Below are 20,787 nucleotides of genomic sequence, written 5' to 3' on the forward strand. Positions count from 1 at the left end.
AGACATATTTCCTGATTTCATAGTTTAGCTCCCAGACAGAGAAACTGATCATGTGCAACATACATGCAGCCAGCATGTGTCCACGGCCATGCTACTACAATTGTGCCACATGTCTTTGCAATCTGTAGTAAAGCTAGCAGTCGTGCTGAGGCAGACATCTGGCCGCTTGGCTGCTGCTATCTTTGTTTGATTATAACCAATCTGTCACATAAATGGCTAAACATGTTTGTCCTGGCCTGCAGGCACTGCATCACGCTAATGTACGTGTTGTCAAAGTAATGCAAGTGCTTTTGGATTTTAGTGTGTCGATTCACAAATGCCGGTTGTTTAATCACTGTTCTCCCCATCTCACAGGCATTTGCGTTTATTAGAAGTAGCTGTCACAACACTGCGTGCTTGGTGAAGCGAACTAAACTCGATCAAATAAATGGACACTGGCCTAGATAAGACTTAAAAGTTCATATGTTTCAGGTGAGGTTAGTACAGCCTGGATGTTTTGATATACAAATACCTAAAGTACAGAATCAATGCTGACTCAGCATTGATTCTGTACTTTAGGCCTGTCGTCAATTGCGCTGATTATGTGTAGGTTTTTTCTTTACCTCACTCAGCCAGTATGTTTTTCTTTCTTTGTGTAACAGCTGGGTGACAATCACAATACGAAAAATGTTTGTCCTGACCTGCAGATGCAATGATCTTGCAATAATCTCAGTATGAGGTGTCAACGTTGAGTAAGTAATTTTAATTTTAGTTACAGGGAAGCCAATCACAGTTCTTCAACAGTATTAGTATAGGCAATGACTACAGAGCTGTAGGGAGTGCTGTCAAAAATGTCGAATAAGTAGACTCTTTTAGAGAGGATTTTTGTGATGCGGAGAATACTGCATAGATTTTTAGCTTTTAAGACGAGAATGGAGCGAGCCAGGTATAGCCAGTGGGTAAGACTTAATGTCCCCCTGTTTTTGTAGGTGACATTAATACAAAATCAAATTATCAAATGCAAGTAGTCACATGTGACTCTCTATTGACTTTTAAAATGATGTGTTTAAGGTCTATGCCGGCCCTGATTGGACTTGCACTTGTGTGAGTTCAGCTCATTGTATGAAAGATCACCCTTGGCAAACACATGAACTGATCAAAGCTTTCGCGTACCTCTGATGTGACAGTGCTCATTATAGCACAAAGTAATGTGTTTACCTAAAAAGAACAGTCTTCTTGTGGGATTTGCACTGTTTGTTTTTTAAGTTATTTCTTTACCGAATCAGTATGTTTTTCACCCCAGATAAGGTGTCAGGCGCATGTAGTTCTTGAGCAACATCTGTCATCTGTCCCAAAAAAAAAGAGGGAGAGAGAGAGAAACTGCATGTTCCAAAACAAAGATCAAAGTTCACAGCAAACCAAATACTGAGACTGTGCTAGAAAGGTGGGGTAGTGGGGTGACTGGAGCTTTCACATGGTCTTGCTAGTAGATCCTGGATAAAAGTAGTTGAAGCTTGAGGTGTCACAGCAAACTGGAATCCTACAGCTGCTGACATGTTCAAAAGTGGACTAAAGATCATGGGAAGTGAGTATGACTATCATTATCGTGCGGTATAATATGATTAGTACAGTGCTGTCATAGAGTTTTTTGATGTCTTTTATAAAAGTTTCTAGGGTTGAAGTTTTCTTATCTGGAAACGTCTGTGAGAGTCAAGCTGTAGCCATTAAGCTTTCTAAGTATGCTTTTGAACAAAGAGTTTAGTGTGAATTTGTTTTAAGAGGTGCATGGTCATCATATATTGGAATTGTGGAACTGAAGATCTTCACAGATGAGCCACAAAATTAAAATCGCCTGCCTAATAATATAATATAGTGGGCTCCTCTTGTGCAGGGCGATAGCTCTGACATATGAGGGGATGGATACAGGACCTTAGGTAATGTCCTGTGTGACTGCCACAAGGAGAATAGTGATGAGTGAAGACCGGTAACTAAAAACATTTAGTTACCTAAAATTAAAATAAAAACTACACCTTTAAAAAAATGTACAGCTGAAATGATTAAATGTATAAATATAGAGGAAATACTTACTTTTAGTATCTGTTTGTTGAGGCATATGCCCTCTGTAAAACTAAACATTTTCAAACAATAATGGATCCTGTTCATTTTGGGCTGGGGTCTTTTGTGGGTTGGGCTTGTTGTTGTGGATGCTCAGTCAGTCTGGATCAACACCTTGTGCTCTTTGTAGTGTTTCGCACTCTGCTGCAGATCTGTTTTTGCTGTGTAGCAAGGATCGTTGTCCTTCTGAGGAAGCCCGCAGTGGTCAGGAAATGCTGTTAGAAGAAAATGAGCAATATTATATCTCATATCTGTAGCGAGGCTGTGAGATTGGTGTATCTGTTAAGTCTATATGACCTGCTCTCATTTGATTATGTCAAGTAAGCTAGGGCAAGCAGAAACCTGAAACGGTGAACTGAGAGTTCTCTTTTAATCTCGACACCTAAGCTGGAGAAATCTTTTTGTACAGGTATTATTTACTCACGGTCCTTATTGATTTTCCCGCAACTCCTCTGGCCTCCAGATGTTTCTGACGTAAACTAGTTCCAGCAGGCTTTTACTCACTTCTGATATTAAAGCTGATATTAAACTCTTGTGTATAGATTACACTTTGGTAAGCATTTTGGTCCGGTGACAGTGATGAAAGGAATATCAGTACAGGCAAACGGGCTCTTGTTATTAGAAATGAAATCGAGGATATAAGCCAATTTGAACATGTGTCTCTGGGCGCGCAGCCAAACTGGGCCTTTGCAGCTTTGCACAGTAGCACGTATCTGATGGTGCTGGCTCTGCCAATAATAATACTCCTGACTCATTTTCCATTTTGAAGCTGCTCAGTAAGTAGAGGGCAGGACTGGGTCTTTCTGATGGTTGGATAAAGAAGTGTAAATATGTAGTATCTGCTTCATCGATGTCTTCAGATAGCTTATCAGGCTGTGAGCCTACATCTCTGAAGATTATGTAACAGTCTTTGTTTAAGTTAAAGTGGGGACATGTGTTTACTATTAATACTGATTCTGAAATGCTTCTCTAATCATGGACTATTTTTCAGTGCGATTTATGACCATCGCTGCCTGCTCCCAGCTGCACTTCATTTAATGATACATTTAGGTGAATGTTAATATTCACAAACAGCAAAAAATCTCAGAGTATCTATCAGTATCATTTCTCCTATTTAATTTTTTTATGCTGTATTGCATTTAACTTTATTTCAGTAAACAATAAGTTAATAAAAATGGTACAAATACAGAAGAACTGACTAGCATTTCCTATTTTTAGCAGAAGAAATATCACCAGTGAGTAATATATACATCTTTCTTCTTTGCAACTTCTGTATTTATTGTATGAGATAAAGAAATCAATTAAGGGTGCTATTAGCATTGAGTTACTTTTACAAACAACATACATGCACAAATAAATTAGACATAGTGTTGCTGTTTGCTTTGTGATCAGCTGCTACACATAATAATTCAATGAGGATTTTTTCTTTGTTTTTTTTTTTTGTTTTTTTTGTTACTTTTTTTTTTTAAATGTGTGTGTTTGTTTTTGCTGTGTGTAATTTTGGCATGTCTGCCTGTTGTTTGTGTGACGGACCTTACTCTCCCAGATTGGCCCTCAGCAGCGTGTATGACGGAAGCTAGGCCATCTGTTGTTGCAGGCAGAGATCTGTAATCCAGGCCGTCTTAGCCCTCTGTCGCAGATTGGCAGTGACATTTCAGCAACACAGGTAGCCTTGTCATGACTGCCTTCACCCCCGCCTCTCATAGAGAGACGTACAAGGAATGCGCGCTGGAGAGCCGACCTCTGGAATAAAAGAGCTCATGCTGCACCTGCACCTGTTCGCTCTAATTAGATATACGCTTGCAGTTGTCGAAATGTGGTGACACTCCAGAGTTTGACATCTGGAAACTATGATTCAGAATATCTCACATTGTTATTGGTTGTAATGCTTTGTAAAACTCGTAGACTGTGGCTACAATCTTTTGTGTGTTCTCAAACCTAGACCACCATTGAGAAGCTTATTGTTCTGTCCTACATTATGCATAAAGTCATGCCATGAGCTCACTCCTTTTTTTTTTTTGCTGTTATCATAAACGACACTACAGGCGCTGATTAGGTTTGAAAGAACTGTCTGTCTGGTATTTATTTAAATGTATTTGTGGGTGATTTTTAAAAAATATGTCTATAAATGTAAACACAGTATTGGTACTGTGCAACTACTAATTGCTGTTGTCTGTATGTCCCTGAGCAGAATTTTGGCTGGTGGAGCACTAATGAAGTAGTAAAGTCTGACAGTAAATTTCATCATTAAGTCTGTTGGCACGGTCTTGTATTTGCCTTGCAACATTACATATGAGATGTAGTAATACATGAAAACATAGAGTAAATTTTAAAGTTGAAGTTGCATGAAGCTGTTAATAGAAGAGCATGCTGAATTGTTTTTACATCCGTACCGCTTTGCTGTCAAGCATAAGGTGGTAGTCACCGTTTTCTGAAATGTTTCCATGAGGTAAAAGTGTGCTCTTCACTTGAGGGCTGGTGATTCGTTTTCAACAGGATTCACTCTTATTTTCAGGATTCTTAAACAGCAGCTTTGTTGCCTAAGATGTTGGGATTCTGTGATCTTTTTTTTTTTTTTTGCAGTTGGTGTGTTGAGAAGAAGGCTGGAAGCTACCGTCTGCCAACATAAAAGAAAAAAAAAATACTTTGGGATTAAAGAATATGGCGATATTTTATTAATTATGTTTGCCAAGTACAGCTTTTAGCTGTGTGTTCACCGTTTGTGCACACTGTGCATATCTTCATGAAGCTTTTCCACAGGCAAAAACACCACCTTCCTCAGCACTAAATTGTGAAACTGGAAATGACCTAGTTGCGTAGGTAAAGCGATCCAGTGAATCCACTATGTTTTAGTCTACTTCTCAGTACTGCACTATTTAATAATGATAAGATATCAGTAGTCACGCTGGGTTCTCTGGAACACTGAGGGGGCTGTGGAGTGGGTGGTATTGGAGGGGGGGGGGGGGGGGGGGGTATGTGTGGATAGCAGAACAGTTTTAAATGTAGGTGATAGGTTGGTATTTTTATTATTATTATTATACAGAGCTTCTAACACTGAATGCTAAGACAGCTGACTGCTTTTTCTTTACTCAGCTTCACTGCAGATTTAACTGTGGTATAAATATACTGACCTCCAGGGTTTCAGTTTGACTCTGTTGCTCTGAATAAGTTAGGATTGTGTTGTCGTCCAGCACTTTTCTTACTTGCATCCATGTGCAGAATGCTGGGAAGCTTCATGAAGGCTGTCCACTGCCCCTCACAGCTCCTCTCTGTGCACGCTGAAATATTAGATAACTGGGATGTTGTTTCAGTGCACAAAAGAGGCTAAGCTGTCACGTTGGACAGAAAATGGAGTATAAGCAGCCTGCTTTTCCTCCTTTTATCCCCTACATCCCATATGTTTTATGTTTAAGCAGTCACCACCTAAATGACATTGTAATCTCAATAAGCGTGCAAGTGTAATCTCAGCTTCTTACAAACATCTGTCCGCCCTCTTATATAAAGGTTTTTGTTTATCTTTTAATAAACACTATGGGTGTATTATTAGGCTCAATATTAAAAGACATGTTGGGTGTAAACATGAACAAATAATGGAGGGTATTTGGAAAGTTTAAGGATTTTTTCCCCACAAATATGCACAGACTTGTGGATTTAAAGATCATTTATTTATTTATTTTTTCTCTGTTTGAGCTGTTCATAGAAAAAGCTTAAATCTCATCATCTGCTTAATTTAAAATAATAGTTTCTTTGAACAGGGAAGTTATGGACTACCCACATCATCTTTTAGAGATTGTCGTCAGATATCATGCCTGATATGCCACAGATAAGCTGTTATTGCGTTGTTTATTGTTCTGACTTCCAGTTTAACCAGTCACTACTAGTGACTGCTGTTACTAGTGTCTCTGTTTGTGTCAGTAACTGTAGGGGTATAAAATAATGACTGATTTAGGGTCTACCACCATTATTGGTAAGTCCAGGGCTGTTGTCTCACTGGTATTCCTGGAAATCCAAAGCAATCAAGTTACAATGCCTGCATTGTCTAAGTAAATTTCCTTCCTCTCCATTACAGCAAGACAAGAGGCCTCTTTGGTAGTGCTGTATGTGGAGGCAGGCCGTGTGTGTGTGTGTGTGTGTGTGTGTGTGTGTGTGTGTGTGTGCGCGTGTGTGTGTGTGTGTATAAGCCTGGCTTTACAGTGAATAATGGCAACCAAAAGAATGTGTACTTCCAAAGAACTGAAGATATGACATCTTCAAATTCTTCTTTATTGAATTGCATGTTGTAGGAAAGGACCTGGTAATTATTTGAGACACACTATATTTAAATAGCATTGCTTTAATAAACAAGGAATACTTTAAATTGTGATGGAGATGTAATGATGTGGTGTATAAAAGAGTAGATCTGATGTGCCACATGTGATTAATGGATGTAATTAGATGTGTGCTGATGATCATGGTCTCCAGCAGAAGTTTCTTTCTGTGCTGCTGACTCAAGCTTTCCCTTACTGTAAATGCCACTTCCTTTTACTTGTAGTTGTAGTCTCCAACACCCAGCAGCATCAGTTTAAACCACTGGTGTACTCAGTCAGCTGTGTGAAATGTTTTCTCCTTCAGACAAAATTTAATCTTTTTGGTTTCTTTTGAAAAAACAACCTAAATTAATTTATTCGCCTACGGCAAAAGTTTGTTTCTTTTTAATTAAGGAGATTTAGGCAGATTACTCCCTACTTACTGAGGAATACTGTGAGATTTTATTATTATTTTTTTTTTTTTGCATTTGATTTTTTTGCTGTTATAGCTTAGTGTTCACTTGTTCATGAAGAATATGACAACAAGCCCAGGCTAGGGGAGTGTGGGTAAGATTTTTCTTGTGATTAACTCTGTGTTTAAGAAACCCCCGTATAAGGAAGTTCAACTTGATGGCTTAACCCCTGATCGTATCTGGACCAGTAGCGCCAGTCTTTGTGAGACAAAATACTTATCTCATTAGCAATTACATAAACTCAGAGTTTTGTTCATTGTTAAATTGTAACTTTGTTTATGTCACTTAAAAGATGCCTGTTTTGTTTGTTTCAGAGATCTCACCTTATGTGTTTTCAGTTTTTGCCCCATGATTACTAGCTCAGTCTTATGAGTTGACGTTCAGGACAAGAATGAGGCCAATATGTTGTCCTGCTAAGGAATTAAGTGTGTGTGTGTGTGTGTGTGTGTACATGTGCACATATCCGGCCAGGGCTTGATTAGCGCAGGAGGGCATAGCATTGATGTCCAGCTGCTTTCTCCACAAGTGTGCCATCATGCACAGCAAGACCTCCAGTGAATGATCCACCACTAAGAGTAAAACACTGCTAAGAAATTAATAGGACGTATGGCATGCTGCTATTCAAGTCCCCAAGCAAACACTGATAGGCATGTAGTAAAACACACTGGTGCAGGAGTGGAATGTATCAACTTCTTTTGTACTTGGAGCATTTTACTGTGACTGCTCTTTCAATGCTTTTTATCCTTTTTTTCCTTCAGTCACCCCTGATCTGTTCCCGGAAACAACCCTTGTGCCGTCCTTACCAGCAGTACCATCGGCACGAGCCGGCTCTGCACCTCAGAAGCCCCGGAGGCGCAGCAGCAGCGGACGTGACAGCGTTGCCAGGCCTCGGACGTTGCCCTCAGCCTGTCGGCCAGGCCCCAAAAGAGGCAGCATGGAGGTAGGCATGCGTGTTGTGCGCGGCCTGGACTGGAAATGGGGAAACCAAGATGATGGTGAGGGCCATGTGGGTACTGTGGTGGAGATCGGGCGTCAGGGCAGCACTACAACTCCAGACAAGACGGTGGTGGTGCAGTGGGACAGCGGCACGAGAACCAACTACCGTACTGGCTACCAGGGTGCCTATGACCTGCTGCTTTATGATAACGCTCAGATTGGTAAGCGATTACATTAAAGTCATATGAAACTGCTGTGAAACTTTTGAGTCATGGCACAAGTGTGATTGTAGTTTTGTTATTATACCAAACGATACTATGCTATTGTATTGTTTTCAGTCCTTTCAGTAATTCATAGTTAAAATGGTTATTTCTGCTTTTTCCAGCTTAGGAAAATGCTAGAAGCTTTGATGTTCAAGAGCGCCTTCAAAATAAAATGTTGCCTTTGGTTAGATTACTTTCCAAGCTTTTAATAGGTTCAAATTTGTGTAGGTAGTTATTGTTTGCTACGAATTATAGTGTTATTATAATCCTAATACTTCTTTTAAATTAAAAAAAAACATTTGATCAGGATTTGTTTTATAATTATGTAAATGCTTGAACTCGATCTTATCCTGATAATTCAGCATTTTTAAAGCCAAGCACTAGCTTGAAAGGCTCTGATAAAAAGTGAAAAATGTATCCATGTAGTTGATCCATGTAGTATTTTTTATTTATTTATTTATTTATTTTTACACACATTCTCTTTACACACTTTGTATTTTTGTGAACGTAGCCTTTACTTGGCCCATTTAAAGAAAGCGGGGTACAGTAAGTCATCTCTTATCTTCAGCCATCAGCCATCCAGCTCAGTTTTGAACTTGAATGACACACACATTAATGCAGGACTCATTAGCATTTTTGCTCCATTTCAAGCAACATTTTTCTGCCTCACAAAACTTGCCCTTCAATTAATGGAGCGAAAGAAGAGGAGGAGAAGAGATGAGGAGCCAAGGGGGTGGGGGGCCTGAGGCACATGCTGTTTGTGCCTCAGTTTTTGCACATCTCATGATGTTACCCTCTGCAATAAGTAACATCATCAAGGATGTGACGTATGCCTTAAACGTTTCACTGACTTAGACACGGGGGAATGAATGGTAGTGTCCTCTTTGCTGTGAAGGTTATGACATGTTCTGTCAAAACATATGTTTCTTTGTAACAAAAATACAAAAAGAAACATCAAGCCTGTTGTGCCCACTCAACATCTCACTTTCCACTCCAGGGGTGCGTCATTCCAATATCATCTGTGACAGCTGCAAGAAGCATGGAATCATGGGAATGCGATGGAAGTGCAAGGTGTGCTTCGATTACGACCTGTGCACCCAGTGTTACATGAACAACAAGCATGACCTGAGCCACGCTTTCGAGCGTTACGAGACAGCACACTCCCAGCCGTGAGTACAACTCTGCTCGCTCTCCAGCACAGCTGATCCTTATTTAATTCTAATGATGGTGTCTTTGCTACTTTGCTGTTTTCAAATTGTGTTGGCCTCATAATGGCTTCCTCAAATCTTAATCTTAATCTGGAATTCATACATTCCTGTAGGTCTGGTTGGAGTCTTCTGAACAACATCATGCGGCCACTATTGCTTGTGATTGTGATGTTGTACCTCAGCGTTATTGTTATTGTTTGGGCTTTGGCTGCGGCTGTAGTTAGTCTACAGTGCTATGTGTTAAGATGTTAGTATTTGAGGGTGACACAACCATTAAAAAATGGATGTGTCACAGCCACAATTCTAATGACCTCAGCAGAGCATGGCTGGTCCCGCACGAACTCTAACGAATGTCATCACAAGACACCTGTGGTATAAAAGTGGGCATCGTGCAAACTGCACGCCTCCTTGCTGGGGATAAATGTTTAGTGAGCTGATTCCAAGTGTCCTACGTATCCAGATTTACTGGAGTGAGTTCTCCCTTCAGAATTCACTCTTCTGCATCAGTTCACAGTAGAGCTCCAAACTGCTCCAGGCACTGTCTGAATGTCAGCTGGATGGCCTGTTCTCATTTTAACGAGGTGATATGTATGACCCAGATTTCTTCTATAGTTTAGTCCCGTCCAGGTCCAACACAGTTCCATTTAATTCCTCTGAGTCTGTTGCCCGAAAAATGCTCAGAATAGGTGCATGAATCATGGCTTCTTACAAATGGCTTCCTCTCAAAAGTTTTTTATTTTTTTGTTTGTTTGTTTGTTTTTTGGCCCAAGAATTTGGTAATCTTGATTTCTATTAAAACCCTTTAAAAAAAAAAAATTAAAAAAAATTAAGTCTCACAATCAGCACATTATTTTAAAATGGGATGAACAGATGCATTCTTACACCTTTGCTTATGAATGTGCAGCTTGATTTTTCCTGCATTGATCTGTGAAATCCTGTTTTAATTAATTAAATATGAGACGTATTGTTAATAAAGTGGAATTTTAGATTTTGGTCAGGTCTGTACTCGTCTGCTATGGATAGGTGGTATGGTACCGGAGCAGCACATCAATTGCACATCTGAGTGAAATCTGGCCTTTGCAGTAATCATTTAGCATTCTGACACCAGCTGGAACTCATTTCTTTTCCTTCCTCAGTTTCTCCCCAAAACTATTGATTTTCATTAAGGTCAAAATTTTGTTTGGCTCAGCTGTGAACAGCATTGAGATAACAGAATAAAAACCTTTCTGTGAACCTCCATGTGGGTTAAAACATCAGCGCCTTCCTTTTGTCAGTACTGGGCAAGTAAATACTAATACTCACTGACAGTTCATTTTTTTTATTTCATTGAGTTGGGGATTTCTTTAGACACATTAACAAAGATAATGATTTTAGGAAATATATAGTAGTGATATATTTCAAGTAGCAACCTGCCTTTGTTATTGAAATCTACCAAACAGGCATTGCTGCAATCTCATACAGGGTGCATAACATCAAAGTGAGACAAGGCTAAACTTAGAAAGCCGAAAATAAGGCTGTACTTTATTGAGACGAGAAACACCTTTAAATTGTTTGAGCTAGTAAATGTAAGTAGCATTTGCGATTCGTCAACCTAAATGTTACAGTTTTGCATTGTTGTTAGTTACTATTTATACTGTAGAAACCTTTTATGTGTGGGTTCTTTGAGATCATGGCACATTACGTAGATGCTAATTTAAAGCGGTGTAGAAGAATAGAAATACAGAATCTTAAAATACAGAGATTTCAAAGACTAAAATAGGATGTTGTGGGATTAATATCTCCATTTGAAAGATGTTTGAAATGGCCTTTCATAAATACTAGGCTCTATAATATGAATGAGATTTAGAAATTGTAGCTCTTTTCTGCAACCTTTTTGAATGGAGTGATAACACAATGAGCCTCTCTCAATTCTGGCTCTCAGGGAGATGACTTTTAAAGAATCAAAAATACAAATGGTATATTGATGCCTATCAGAGTCAGCCAACCTTATCCTGTCACGATGTGGATGAAATCTCCAACCGGTCGAAGCTCTTTGTCTTTTGAGTGGTTCGGTGTTTATCATTGACGGCTCTCACAGCGAGTGAGTGCACAATGTTCCACGTATTGTTCTCGATGGCGGTGAACTTCAGTGTGACTCAACATATTTTCAGTTGTTTGACTACAAGATATATTTATGTTGCCCCAATAAATATTCCAGTCATTCCTTTAACTTCTGAAAACTATGTACTGGCTTATAATTATGCCCTGCCCCCTTAAAGTGAAATTTTAGCTTTTAGAAAACAAATTTTGAGATGTTATTGTTTGTTATTCAGTTGTGTTTTTCACAGTGGTGATAAATTGGGTTGGATTTGAAGTTAGAAATAACTTTTGTTTATGTATGTCAGAAGCATTTTTATAGAGGAGTCTTTTTGGTCAGTGCAAGCTTACTCATAATGTCAGCACACAGCCAGTGTAGTGAATGCAAATTATACAAGACAACCAAGATCATTTAATCATTTGATATAAGTAACAGTTTTTCTCTCATATCATTATAATGCTATCTATTTATATCTTGGAGTCTTATCAAAGGGAGATTTGTATAATCGGAGGAAAAATTAAATTGCAATTGTTGTCTCTCACTGATACAGATTTGGAAGATCATCACATGAAAGTCACTTCTTTTCTCATCCAATGAATGAAGTAGAAGAGCAGCCGACAATATGTGATGCCAGACACACAGCACTTCTTTATTTCCGGACCACACTGACCCATATTTCACTGACAGCATTTCAAAAGATGAATTTATAATCTGGCAGTCATGGGACACACTGATATTTGCCTGGAAGGACAAATTTAACTTGCCTTCATAATGTTTGTGACTTCATGCAGTGCCAGCTGTGATTTATGTTAGGAAGCTCAAGTTGGGGCTCGGGCTAGTTAAGAGGGACTCCTTTCATGTGGGTCAAACATGTGCAAGGCTTTAAATGCAACTTAAGCAAGCTTGATCTATTTGTAGTTTACTGTCATACCGTTGGCAGAAACCTTATCGGAGGCCTGAGGGGACAATCGGTGGTCAGCGTAATAAACGGCTGCAGAATGCTGACAATATAATAGCGGCGTCACAAACGTGGTGTGAGAGCTGAGCCGGATGTACTGTACATGAGTGTTCCATTGTAATTACACAGATTTAGCTGGATTAGCATGGTTACCATTCTCAGCTGTGAGGATTAGCATGTTAACATTTTCAACTTCCTTGAAGACATGTTTTAACAGGTCTCAGATGTGGAGCGAGTCAGGGCGAAGTTTTATGCTCACAAGCCATGAAGCCTGGTCGTTATTAGCCTCTGGCTGTTGTTTTGGAATAATTTTGCAATGTACCGAATGCGCTGAAAAGCCTGCCGAGTCCTGCATTTAGTTAAGATTCATATGTTACATGGTACAAAGAGGCATGTGTTTACATGCTCACAGCAGCATATGTGCGTGCCATATGTTTACGAGGAGATGGTCGGTATGCAGCTGGTTAATCGGCTCTCCCAACGCAAGCACCACACATGCGAACCTATTGGGTCAAATCAGTGCCTAATCCTTCACCGCCCCACCTGACTTCTCAGTTTTCTGCTGTGTGTTCATGTTTAAGCTACAACCAAACTATCCTCATTATTGTCCTGCAGGGATTTCTGCTGCTTTCCCTCTTCCAGACAGAACTGAATAGAGTTGTAGCCCTGGTGGAAAAATAGCTGTCTCTCCTTCTCATTTTTTTGTTAGGGATCTAAGCACTATGTGTAATGATTTTTTTTTTCTTTCCAGTCTTATCAAAATAGCGTTTAAAACGCTCCTCAAATGTGTTAAGATTAGTACGTTACTAGGTGAAGTATGGATTAAAACAAGTATCGTACTAGATAATGACAAAACATGTTATTTCTAAAGATATCACCAATAAGTCTGGAACCTAATGCTGTTTTTACAGTTGTAAAGGGGCAACTCACACATTAAAGGCTCTAAATGCAAACAAGACAGACATTTTAAACTTGCTTTGAGATACAAGCTCTGAATGCATTTGCATGACACACTCCTGGTATTTTCACATACACGTAGTTTAGCTTTGTCTTTCTGACAGATGTGACTTCTCTTTGCTTGGTAGATCCTTGTGTGTATTACACTGCTTTAATACCAAAGGCTATTGCTTGGATGACTGTTGATCCAGCTTTTGTGTCAGTAGGTTTAGGTCTCTTGCCCTGATCCTCATCTTGTCTGTGAGCAGCGCTGACATTTGGTCAAGCTGGATTAGAAATCTTGATCCCTTGAAAGAGAAGCTGTACTGAAAAAACAAACATGTGAAACACTGAGGTCGTGTGTTTCACTGTCCATGAAAACGGGGACATCTGTCAGTTTATATCTTCTCTGCTCTCAAAAAACCATGGGTCATGTTTTCATAATAGGTTTGTTTGTCTTAATGAGCTGACTTATTGTTGTCATAAGTAGAGGTGCTCATGATACTTAAGTTTGTCCAGTCTTTCTAAACTAAATCTGAATGGTGCCATCAGGAAATGGGCATTTGTTATTAGCAGCTTCATGGTTTGAAGTTGTATATGCATGTGCATAACTATCTAGATGCACATAGTACTGGATGCTAGCACGTGCACTGTCTATGATTTGCCCTGTGGTGCCCTGCTTTCTGATAGCTCTGCTGTCTAGGATTAGGCTGAAAGCTCTGTGCTCAGATACACATCATTCTCGGCACAGACCTGTCTAAGCTCAGACCACACTCACTGTTGGTTAGCTTTAAGAGGAAAATGCACTGCTATTTTCTGCTGTGGCACATATGGGATCCTGAAAATCTGGCTAGCGATGGGGGTGAAGTTAGTCAAGCCTAACTTTGAGCGAAACCCCAGCACGAGAGTCTCTATGAGACTCCCTGAGGATGACGGCTCTCACAAGGCTCTTTTTTCTTTTCAACACACTGGATTTAATATGATTTGGAGTTTATCCCATTAGCTGTTTGCTTGGAAAGGAAGCTGGGCTTTGATCTCGTCGAGAAGTATGGGAATAGGCAGCTCTTTTGCACCAAGATCTGATCAAATTTTTACCATAAAGTATGTTTGATTTTGTAGATACGGCTAGCTCACCTATGTCAGATTGTGTTCAAGGTTAATGGTGTTGAGAATATTGTGGCTTTAATAGTGTGTGTGTGTGTGTGTGTGTGTGTGTGTGTGTGTGTGTGTGTGTGTGTGTGTGTGTGTGTGTGTGTGTGTGTGTGTGTGTGTGTGTGTGTGTGTGTGTGTGTGTGTGTGTGTGTGTGTGTGTTATTAAGCATAGCTATTCACAGTCCTTGAATTCCTTTTACAAAATGGCCTTTGCTAAGTAAGATATCATTTCTCAGAACAGACAGCCTTGAGTAGCATTTGTTTGATATGTCAGGCAGATGTGTTCTTTATTGCACTGTCATATCTTGTGTAACTTCAAATGTTTTCTTGTCACGAGTAAATGTATTGGCTGCAAGTGTTACATTTTTTTCTTACTTGCCTTGCCACTAATTCCAAACTCTTACAAATATGTAAGAGAGTTAATTTTTAATTTTTAGAACTTCTAATGTGCATATTTGGAGAAGGTTTTGGGGTTGCTTAGCACCCTTCAGCATTTTCTATGATTGTTTGTTCAGCTGCGTCTTCATGCTCTTGTCACAGGGTGAGCCTGGCACCGAGGCAGAACCTCCCACGAATCATCCTCAAAGGAATCTTCCAGGGGGTTAAAGTGGTTCGTGGACCAGACTGGGACTGGGGCAACCAAGATGGTGAGTGATGTGTGGGCTAATGATACCAATAACCTGGCAACTCAGCAAACTCTGTGCATGCTTGAGTGTGGAAATGTTCCTCTTCAAAGTGTTTTACCATCAACAGCCCATAATAACATTGTAACCTCACAACTCATTAACCTGTAAGATGTTGTGTTAGCATGTGTCTGTGTGTACTTATTTTGCGGGTGACTCATATAAGTCTGTCTCACAGATGTGCCTGACTGTTTGCGTCTCTGAGAGTCCCAGTTGAGTCCTCGTTGTTTGAATGTTTGCCTTTTCTTTTCCATCATTGTGTAGTGGCATAAACTGAGAAAGACCCTGCACCTGAAGTCTGTGGTCATAGTTTAGATAAAAAAGATTAGTTTAGATAAAGTAGAGAGTTAAGAATATATGAGACATTGAATTGTGTTTTATTGCCTCCACGAATGGCTGAAGTTTAACTCTGTCATATACTGTATACTGACTTCGCTGTTGCATGTTCTTTTTTTTTTCAGATCCAAACAGCCTACGCTGGCTGATGTTTAGTTAAAATCTTAATTCAAAGTAATCTTCCACATCGATGGGCTAAATTCAAGTCTGTAAACGTTCCCTTTAAAGAAATAGAGAATGGCAACGTGTCCTTAGACGACTTCTTTTTTTTTTTTTGGTCCAGGGTTGTGAGAATAGCAACGCTCCCTTTTCTTTCTAAGGAGAATGAGTCAAAATGTCCTTTTGGTGCCTTTGAAATCAGTGCCCTGGGGTTCGGTTAAGTCACTCATCAGGCCTAAATGGTGTATGCTCTAAGTGCATAAAAGACACACTGAGCATGCTCAGTGTCTTCCCAGCCTACCGTGTTGTCTTACAGGTCACTGGTTTAGTTGGTGTGTTTAGGCGCTGAAGCAGCTTGATGACTTAAATGGCATAGCAAGGATTTATTTACATCATACAGCTGGATGTATGGATCTGAAATTATCCTGTGACACAACACGTGCATTAATAATGTGGTTTGTGTTTATTGTTTGATTATTTGGTCCTTTGGTTTCACTCAAATCAAAAAGAGGAAATTGTCAGGTGTTTGACAGTGATTGTAGAAAATCATAATGAATGTCTGTGATACTTGGCAGCCCCTACAATGAAATGTTTGTCTCTCACTTTGTTTGCACTCATGTTTATTTATTTATTTTTTGATCATTGCATCACACCACGGTCGTCTAACTAACCACCTTTCCTTCTTTTATTGAGCTTGTTTTCTTTTCACTGCATTTGTTTCCCATTTTTCCCATAAACTGATGCACTGGTGTTTCTTGCATTATATCTGTGTTTGTTTCTGCACTTTTGTGTGTGTGTGTGTAGGTGGGGAGGGTAAGGTTGGGAAGGTAGTGGACATTCGTGGCTGGGACAACGAGTCTGGTCGCAGCGTGGCCAGTGTCACCTGGTCTAATGGCACCACTAATGTTTACCGAATGGGCCACAAGGGCAAGGTAGACCTGAAATATGTGACAGATGGCCAGGGAGGCTTCTATTACAAAGATCACCTACCAAAACTTGGTAAGACAGACTTTCTTTATTCAAGTATGCATTCCTTAGAAAGTTTAAAGTTATTTAGTGGCTCAGAAACTTGATTTAACTTGATGTAAACAACTTATGTCTTGTATGTCGTATATCAGTGCTTATCAGTACTTCTGTGTGGCATTGTAATACTGTAACACTGAGAAACTGATTACATACTGGCTTTAAACCCAAGCTATTTTTATCATTAGCTTAGGAAAAAAAATTCGAGTCAGTTTCTGTTTGTTGACGCTGACACCTGTTCATCCAGGAGAGCACGCAGAGCTGCAGCGTCAGGAGAGTGCAGACGGCCATTCTTTCCAGCAGGGTGACAAGGTCAAATGTCTGTTGGAGGTAGACATCCTACGGCAGATGCAGGAGGGCCACGGAGGATGGAACCCCAAAATGGCAGAGGTACAAATGCCTTCCGCTAGAAAAAGTAAAAACATAATACCGGTTGACTATAGGCAGCTTTAAATAACTCCCTATTGAGTTCTAATACAATACAGACGTACATAGTGCTCTTCCTTGGGTTTTTCCAGCAGGTTTCCATTGTAACCATATGAACTGCTTCATGTTTTACACAAACATGTCCTCAAATGCACGTGGCTCTAGAACACAGCATACAGAAGATTTATATAAGTGGCTCAGATGGAGGTTGCAACAGAGGAGAAAGAAATGGAGCATCCAACTCTCATATCACAGCTGCTAAAAGGGACATTAAGGTCACAGCCATGTAGAGGAAGACCCAGGGTTAAATAGCATATTTGTGTTTGCAGTACATTTGCCGGATTGGGACGGTTCACAGAATCACTGACCGAGGAGATGTCAGAGTCCAGTACAGCAACAATATCCGCTGGACTTTCCATCCTGGGGCACTCACCAAGGTACTGCGTTACTTATTTTGTTATTTTAATATCACAGTTTATTACAGCTAAATTACTTTGTTTAGACTTCGGCTGCTTTTTTTCCCCCTTAGGTGAACACGTTTGGAGTTGGGGAATTAGTGAGAGTATTGGAGGACATGGAGAGCGTGAAGAGACTGCAGGCTGGCCATGGAGAATGGACAGACAGCATGACTCCTGTATGCTCATTTTACCTGATAATATTCGTAGCCTCCTAATGCTAACTTACTGTGGTTTTTCAGAATTGGATTGAAAATCCTCACCTTGTGTGCAGAAGTGAAGACTTGAGTCACATAAATTGGTGAAGTAATGATCGCTTTGAAGAATGACTTTGACTTGAACCCAGTGTTTCATAACTTAGTCCAGCAACCCAGCTAATCTGTTGATTTACCCTCCGGGGGCAACAGCCAGTTTTCCATGGCTTCCGCTGTAGCCAGCGAATATCCTAGTCAGGATTTATGTGTCAGTTTGCTGTGTATTGTTTACTAATACAGATACGTTGGAACATGGCATCATTTTAGATGTTAGTTAATGCTTTTCCGATGCATTTTGGCAAATGCCAGTGCCCTTTTACTCTATTCTCTATATTCCGGGTTTCAGGTTTCTCCCTGTTTATGTGCACAATGTTTACTGTGCTACTTGCAAAAGTAAAGGATCCAGTTGTTTAACGTCATCACATTACGACTGACCTACTTCATGAAAATTAGGTTGTACATGGGTGTTTAGTAAGGATCATTTATTTGTCATTGTCAATTCTTTCTCACCTATTCATTGTGTTATTCTCATAGGTGCTGGGCCAGGTCGGCAAGGTGTTGAAAGTATATGCAGATGGTGACCTACGGGTAGCATTTGGAGGCCAGACATGGACATTTAACCCAGCGTGCCTCTCAGCCCAACCCGTGGAGGTGGATGCCAACCTCATGACGGCCGAGAACCCCAACGAATCTGGAAGTAAGGCCTCTGCCGGGAAGAGGGGGCTCATCTCTAACACACCAGCTCCAGCTTTATCTCCTGCAGGCTTTCAGTTATCCCCCTACTCTCCCTCATTTCAGCTTTGCTACGCATCCTTTCTCATCCATGCGGCATCAGTGGCATCAAGTTTGTTTGTTTTTTTTCAGCAGTGTGTAAAGTATGCTTCTTTCTGAAATTTTCTCTGTAGCATCTCCTGATCCTGCACTTTGACAGCAGGTGGACACGTTTGTCATCATGTCACAAGTTCTCAGCAGTCTCTTAATCATGACAAAATCTTCTCTGTTTATGTGTTCAGTTCAGATTATGGGAGGCTAACAACAGACTGATGTGTGTTTGCAAATGTGTGTGGTCAGATTCCAGTGCATGCTGGGACATTTTGACTCATTCTAGCATTCGTTAACCAGTTCGAATGGCTTATTTTTTAATTTTTTATTTTTTTTGCAAGGCTTGTGCGACATTAGAATTGAAGTGGAAAAAACTAATGTAATTCTTTTGTCCTCTGTTCCCTTTTCACATCCTACCCCTACACCTCCTCTTCTCCCTCTCTTTCTGACTCTGTCTCTGTTCAGGTACTGTCATCTCAGTGCTGGAGAAGCTGCTCTCTCAGTCCACAGAGCAAGACAATCCCAGTCGGCTAGTCATTGAGGCAGCGCATGGCAGTGCCAGCAAGGTGCGGGAGCTGGTGCAGAAGTATCCTGACAAGGTTAGTGCAGCACTCCTTCTCTTTGCTGCAGTCCACTGTCTGTTCCAAGAGCTCTTTACATCAGGGCTCCAGGCCTTGGGTTGAAGTCTGATTGACTTATTGAGCCAGATACAGCAATATTATAGGCTGACATTTTCCAGTCTGTCAGTGCTATTATGTAAAAATGCAACTCAAACTCAACTATAGGACTCACTTGTTAACAGATTTACAAGGTTTCCCCTCCACCCTCACCCACTGACACAGGCAGTGGAAACACTGTCCAATAATTTATTGATGTAACCCCAAAGCATGACATATGTATCTTCAGGTCACACACAAGAGGGCTGAGACCTTACATTATTATAGAGAAAACCAACAATTCCCCCATGGTTTGGAGGAAAAATCTCCAACACAACCAGATGGGCTACCTTAGCCAAAGAATCAAATAATTCCAGGCATTAATTGCATGTTTGAATGACAGAACGTAAAACTGGTTTTGAAAGGACAGATCAGTGATTGATCCAGGCATGCTGTATATAGAATATATTTTCTTTATGAAGGTATTTGTAACAGTGCTTAAGTCACTCCTAACTGATTACAGGTGAAGAATAAGGCATAATCTAAAAGCTGTCAAACAATATGGGTAAAAAAAAGCAATAAGTGATCAGTTGTTTAAAAGTAGAATAAAATGTTGGCATCATTTTTCACCCTTTGATCATTGCCTGTGTTTTAGTGAGGTTCTAGACTTGCTGTGCATCACTGTGTGCAGTTTGTCTTCATCATGAACCAGATTTTCTCGGCATCTGTCAAACCTGAGATTCATTGTTTACACTGTCTTTTGCAATTTTCAAGTTTTCCTGTTCACATGTGCTTTTTTTTTTTAGAAAATACCCAACTGGTCATTTTGGGAAACCCAGCTGCTATAGATAGACCTCAGATAGGCTGTGGGTTTTACAACCTCATTATCGTATTGAGTTTTTTCTCTAAATGGCATCCCTCAAACACCTCTGAGTCACATGTGGCTCCTTTTGTGCATCAGTGACACACCGAAGTGTCGAAATACTTTTGAAACCTTGCAGTTTGGCCACTGTGTGTTAGTGTAGCTGTGTCGCACTCACTTTTCATTCAGTGTTGATCTAGACTACTTAAATTGATGTTTGAAATTTCCTAAGATGTTTTTCTTTTGTTCAAGAAAAAAGGAAAAAAAAGTCACACTGTGAAGTCGGAGTAAATATTTATCTCTGCATTCAGCTCTGCTGTGACGACACTACTTATGTGGATTATGTGTTCAAGTGTATGACGAGTGTGGTTGTTATTCATGTGCAGATTATTTCCAACCACTCTGTGTTGAGCTCAGTTATTGTCCAGACTAGCATCAGCTCTGATGAATCTGCAACGATGTGTGTGCCCATGGCAGGTGGATATCAAGAACCAAGGCAAGACTGCGCTGCAGGTTGCTGCTCACCAAGGCCACATGGAGGTGGTGAAGGCCCTGCTGCAGGCAAACAGCTCAGTTGAGGTCAAAGATGAAGATGGAGACACGGCATTGCACTACACTGCTTTTGGGTAAGGACACACACACACATAAATATATATATATATATATATATATATATACAGAGACATTTTGCCAAATACAAACAAGAAAAGACTAGCATATTGCAAGTC

General features: G+C 40.2%; 1 protein-coding gene across 6 annotated transcripts in view; it reads left to right on the forward strand.

The window, feature by feature from the left end:
* The window catches only part of mib2 (MIB E3 ubiquitin protein ligase 2), a 35,955-nt gene that overhangs the window by 3,794 nt on the left and 11,374 nt on the right, over positions 1 to 20,787 (forward strand). For 4 of the 6 annotated variants that reach the window (XM_026153258.1, XM_026153260.1, XM_026153256.1 and 1 more), the window contains 10 exons: positions 7,612 to 8,010; positions 9,050 to 9,221; positions 14,924 to 15,030; positions 16,366 to 16,560; positions 16,832 to 16,974; positions 17,340 to 17,447; positions 17,540 to 17,644; positions 18,254 to 18,416; positions 19,007 to 19,140; positions 20,537 to 20,685. In XM_026153258.1, coding sequence (XP_026009043.1) covers positions 7,612 to 8,010; positions 9,050 to 9,221; positions 14,924 to 15,030; positions 16,366 to 16,560; positions 16,832 to 16,974; positions 17,340 to 17,447; positions 17,540 to 17,644; positions 18,254 to 18,416; positions 19,007 to 19,140; positions 20,537 to 20,685 — 1,675 coding nt within the window. Of the gene's footprint in view, positions 1 to 1,198; positions 1,565 to 7,611; positions 8,011 to 9,049; positions 9,222 to 10,153; positions 14,333 to 14,923; positions 15,031 to 16,365; positions 16,561 to 16,831; positions 16,975 to 17,339; positions 17,448 to 17,539; positions 17,645 to 18,253; positions 18,417 to 19,006; positions 19,141 to 20,536; positions 20,686 to 20,787 lie in introns of those variants that run through there. The other 2 variants (XM_026153257.1, XM_026153259.1) reach the window with 2 other exon arrangements.

The sequence above is a fragment of the Astatotilapia calliptera genome, chromosome 20 (genome assembly GCF_900246225.1).
Source record: "Astatotilapia calliptera chromosome 20, fAstCal1.2, whole genome shotgun sequence".
NCBI lineage: Eukaryota > Metazoa > Chordata > Actinopteri > Cichliformes > Cichlidae > Astatotilapia > Astatotilapia calliptera.